The sequence below is a fragment of the Gekko japonicus genome, unplaced genomic scaffold (assembly GCF_001447785.1).
Source record: "Gekko japonicus isolate JY-2015 unplaced genomic scaffold, Gekko_japonicus_V1.1 scaffold3580, whole genome shotgun sequence".
NCBI lineage: Eukaryota > Metazoa > Chordata > Lepidosauria > Squamata > Gekkonidae > Gekko > Gekko japonicus.
In genome coordinates, this window is record NW_015167646.1 from 97,094 (window position 1) to 101,354 (window position 4,261).

At 45.2% G+C, this 4,261-nt stretch overlaps 1 protein-coding gene across 1 annotated transcript in view; it reads left to right on the forward strand.

Moving 5' to 3' along the window:
- Nucleotides 1-4,261, forward strand: part of NMNAT2 (nicotinamide nucleotide adenylyltransferase 2) — a gene marked incomplete at its 5' end in the record, with an annotated part of 56,916 nt that overhangs the window by 47,048 nt on the left and 5,607 nt on the right. Inside the window, one exon of the mRNA XM_015414082.1 lies at nt 1,296-1,397. Coding sequence (XP_015269568.1) covers nt 1,296-1,397 — 102 coding nt within the window. The remainder of the gene's footprint in view (nt 1-1,295; nt 1,398-4,261) is intronic.

Genomic DNA, 4,261 nt, shown 5'->3' on the forward strand with positions numbered 1-4,261 from the left:
ATGGGGCTCGGCAGTGGAGCTGCAAGGCCGGTGGCGGCAGCCGGGACCATTGGGGGCGGGGGTGTGTGGCCTTATGACACACTTCCGGTGATGTCAGGGGGTGTGGCCTTATGACACACTTCCGGTGATGTCAGGGGTGTGGCATATACTAATGAGTTCCCCTAATGAGTTCCCCTAGCTCTTTTTCTACGAAACGACCCCTGAGGATATGTAATTTTATATTGTTTAACCTGTTGCAAATCAAGGAGAGCCTTGTGTACTCAGGGATTGGGTGATTCTAAAATATAATAACAACAATAACAACAACAACATTCCCTTCTAACTCTATGGCTATATTCACACTATGAATGAATAGGAGGAGGAGGAGATTGAATTTACTACCCAAGGGAGCCTTTCACTACCCAAGGGAGTCTCAGAGCGGTTTACAGTCTCCTTTCCCTTCCCCTCCCCACCACAGACACCCTGTGAGGTAGGTGGGACTCGCTTGAGAACTGCCCTTGAGAGAACACCTCTGAAGGAAGTTACCTGTTCTGTGCCAGTGTGACTGTCATGGCTCCCCCCTGAGAACTACGGCAACACCTTTGCTCCATGCTCCAAACAATAGTTCTTAGGATTCATGACTGAAGGGCTGATTCACACATTACAGAGTCCGCAGGACAACACATGGCTGCCATGGGTCAGATGTGCCCCTGGAGTTTGATGCTGGGAATTCGGTCCCCTGGCTCACAGGGGCCAAATTCAGGTTGAGACCACAGTGGGTTGCAAGAGGGGTCTTAAGCCTCCCCCACTCCACACTGTGCCACTTTCCTGATCTGAAATGGCTCCGCGGAACCCAGTGGGGAAACCTATGTGTACTGATCGCTACACATGTTTCCCCAGTGGGGCAGATTAATGGGTTGAGAAAATGCACTGCATTTAAAATTAAAATTGGGACCCCCCCCCCCATGGGCTTGGGAATTGATTTCCCTGCACAGAATTCCAAGTGCATGCCTGTTGACAGTCCATATGCCTGGGGAAAGGGAATGACTTATTAAACCATAAATGTATAAATAAACTATTAAACACATAAAGTAGATAAGTCCTAGGAGTCTGTATTGCTGTCTTTCCCAGACTTTTTGGAAAGACGAGCAAGAGAATCCAGATTAGGGAAGCGTCCCGGTATAATCAAATGTTCGAAGTGTATTGTTACTGCCAACCAGTGACTCAGAAGCCGATTCAATTTCATTTTCTTTTAAACAAGTAGTCTTTTTCTTCTTCTCATGGTTCTAAAGAGCATTCCTTTTCCTTTGCAACAGATGGAGGTGATTGTTGGGGACTTTGGCATCGTTGTCGTGCCACGAGATGGTGCTGACACGGACCGGATCATGAACCACTCCTCAGTACTCCGCAAGTACAAAGTAAGTGCCTTCACATAACCACGGGACCTCAACCACCACCGCAACCTCCTCACAGTATTCTCAACGATGAAGAAGAGTGACATGTCTTGCCAGGACCACAGCATGCTTTTCTGGCACCCAGCCTGCCCATCTGTTTTTTGATTGTGCTTCCTTACCCTTCCTCTTTACCCAAGAAACTTTGTGGGTCCGATGGCTCTTTAGGGAGATAACTGGAGCCGTAGTTGTATCACGTAGCAAAGACAATTTGCTGATGTTATCAATGCATGCTTTTAAATTGTGAAAGGAAAACACCGGTGCTGCGTGGACATCAAGAGAGCTTTCACCCACAAGGATGGCTTCAGAGGGTATTCTTGCTGGTCTGCAGGGGAACAGTTCGATCCGAGTCCAGTAGCACCCTGGATTTTCAGCTTTCGAGAGGCACAGGCTCGATCTGCATCTAGCATTTGCTCCGCTGTCTTACCAAAGCCACACTGGAACAGAAATCCCCATATGCATTGCATGCCACTTTCACTTTGATTGATTGTCGAATTTTATGGCAGTGTCCAGACTGCGTGCTGCTTTGACTTTCTTAGATTATCAGATTTTATGGTAGCCGTCTGCATAGATTTATGGCTGTTTTACGGCCATTCAGGGGTCACTCTGCAGTCAGTACGGCATTGGCCTGGGGTATTTGAAAGTGGGTTTGAGCTGCATCTTTTTCTGTCCCAGTGTGGGTTTGGTACAACAACGGAGCAAATGCTGGATGCAGGTTGGGCCACAGACACTGAGATCTGAGTCTTTTTATCCCAGTCAGAAGCAATGCTCCCTCTAAGCTGTGGAGTCTTGTGAGCAAAAATCCTACTTTGTGAGCTACTGGCATTAAAGTTGTGAGCGAGCAATTTGGCAACTGCAGAAATTAGTCTGCTCTGAGGCCATCCTTCCGGAGCTAAGACAAAAATCTGTGAGCTGTGGGCTAAAAAACTGTGAGCTAGCTCACACTAACTCGGCTTAGAGGGAAGACTGGTCAGAAGGCAGGAGGGGTGTTGTAAAGCATGCTTGTAAAGGACACAAAGATGCACTGTGGGAGTGAAAAGTGGCTCTTCCTTCAGCTGGTTTGTAATGCTGATGCAAAATTTCCATTGCCCAGAATCCTCGTTTGCCCCACAAACGTCCCCCTTCTCTCGCATTAACAGTACTTGGCCCTAGCGAACAAGCATGGCTCACTAAGAATTTGTATTTTCCCAGCAACCTGTCTGATTTCACACTCTCTGAACCCACAAGGTGTCGGAAGGTAGTTGCAGTTAGGAGTGACCTGTCACGAGGGAGGCGTGCCAAAATTGGCCCAGAGGCCTCGGGAAGGGGGACAGTTCTTTCTCCCACATTTGTTACTTTGACCATATTTGAAAATCTCATGGACAAGGACACATCTGTCTGGGAAATGGATATGCCACCTTTCTAGAGATCTGCTTGAGGCAGCGCGCAACTGAAATAATACAACATAACCGAAAAAGCCAATCAAAACAGGCTGTCTTTGAATTCTGTTCTTCTGGTTCGAGAAGAAACAGTCATGATACTATGTGCCCTTCGCTGCGCCCAGCCCTGCCAAATCCCAGAACTATTAATGTAATTAATAAGTGTGAACATAACCTGCCCTAAGTAAAATTGAGAAATAAACCAATTTAGATGCCTGTTTCCTTTCTAAGCTCTTAGTTCTACCTTTTAATGCTAGCCTAGTACCTACCCCTGTGCTATTAGCAGAACCTCAGATTTCTATTCTACTTACAAATTAAACAAAGAAACAGAGATGACCACCAAACCTCAGATTTAGGGACAAATTAAAACTTTCCCCATGAATGCTTGGCTTACATATAGTAAATTCACATTCCTCTCAGCGAAAACCTAGGCAATCCAGTTCTCTAATAATTATTAAGTGATTTTTGAACTTCCAGCCCACCACACGGCTTGGCAAACCCCTCAGGAAGGCCTAAAACATTAAAAACCCAATAAAATACTTGGTTAAAAACAAATAAGAACAAAATATATTTAAACATTGCTTTTTCAGAGCTCTTTTTGTAGAAAAAGCCCAGCAGGAACTCATTAGCATAATAGGTCACACCCAACAGCAGAAACTTATTAGCATATTAGGCCACAACCCTGACAGCACAGCTCATTAGGCCGCGCCCCCATGTTACCAAAAGTGTGGTCATCCAGCCACACCCACCTTTTCCTTCTTATTCTGTTTACCTTGTTTGTTGTCAAAACCCAGGGCTTTTTTGTAGCAGGAACTCCTTTGCCTGTTAGGCCACACACCCCTAATGTAGCCAATCCTAATGAGTGTCTGCTGTTGGGTGTGGCCTATTATGCCAATGAGTTCCTGCTGGGCGTGGCCAACTCAGAAGCCAGCCAGAACTCCGTTCCTATGCGTTCCTACCGAAAAATAGCCCTGGCTTTAAAAAAAAAAATCCCACAAAACTGTTGGCACCAAAAGATCCGTTCTCCGGCAAACAAGTTTCAGATGTTCCCTTCAAAATGCCTGCTGATCGCCCCTGTTTTCTTAAAACTGAAAAATAGTATGGGGGCAAAATGAACATAATGGGGAGAGGGTTTCCTCATAAGGGTGCCACCCCTAAAAAGCTCCTCTTTGTTGTGTTTGCTGCTCTGACTTCTGACAGAGCCGCCATTTTAAAGCAGGGCCTTTCCTGTTAATGTTCTTTTTTCTTTTTTAAAAAAATACCCATAGGTACACTTTTATTAATTTTTCTTTTATAATCTACAACAAACAAATCTACACACTACAAACAAACACTCTACTACACATAACATATATACCAAGAGTACAGTTACATTATATGCTTATATCCAATTACTTAATAGAAACGCTCTAT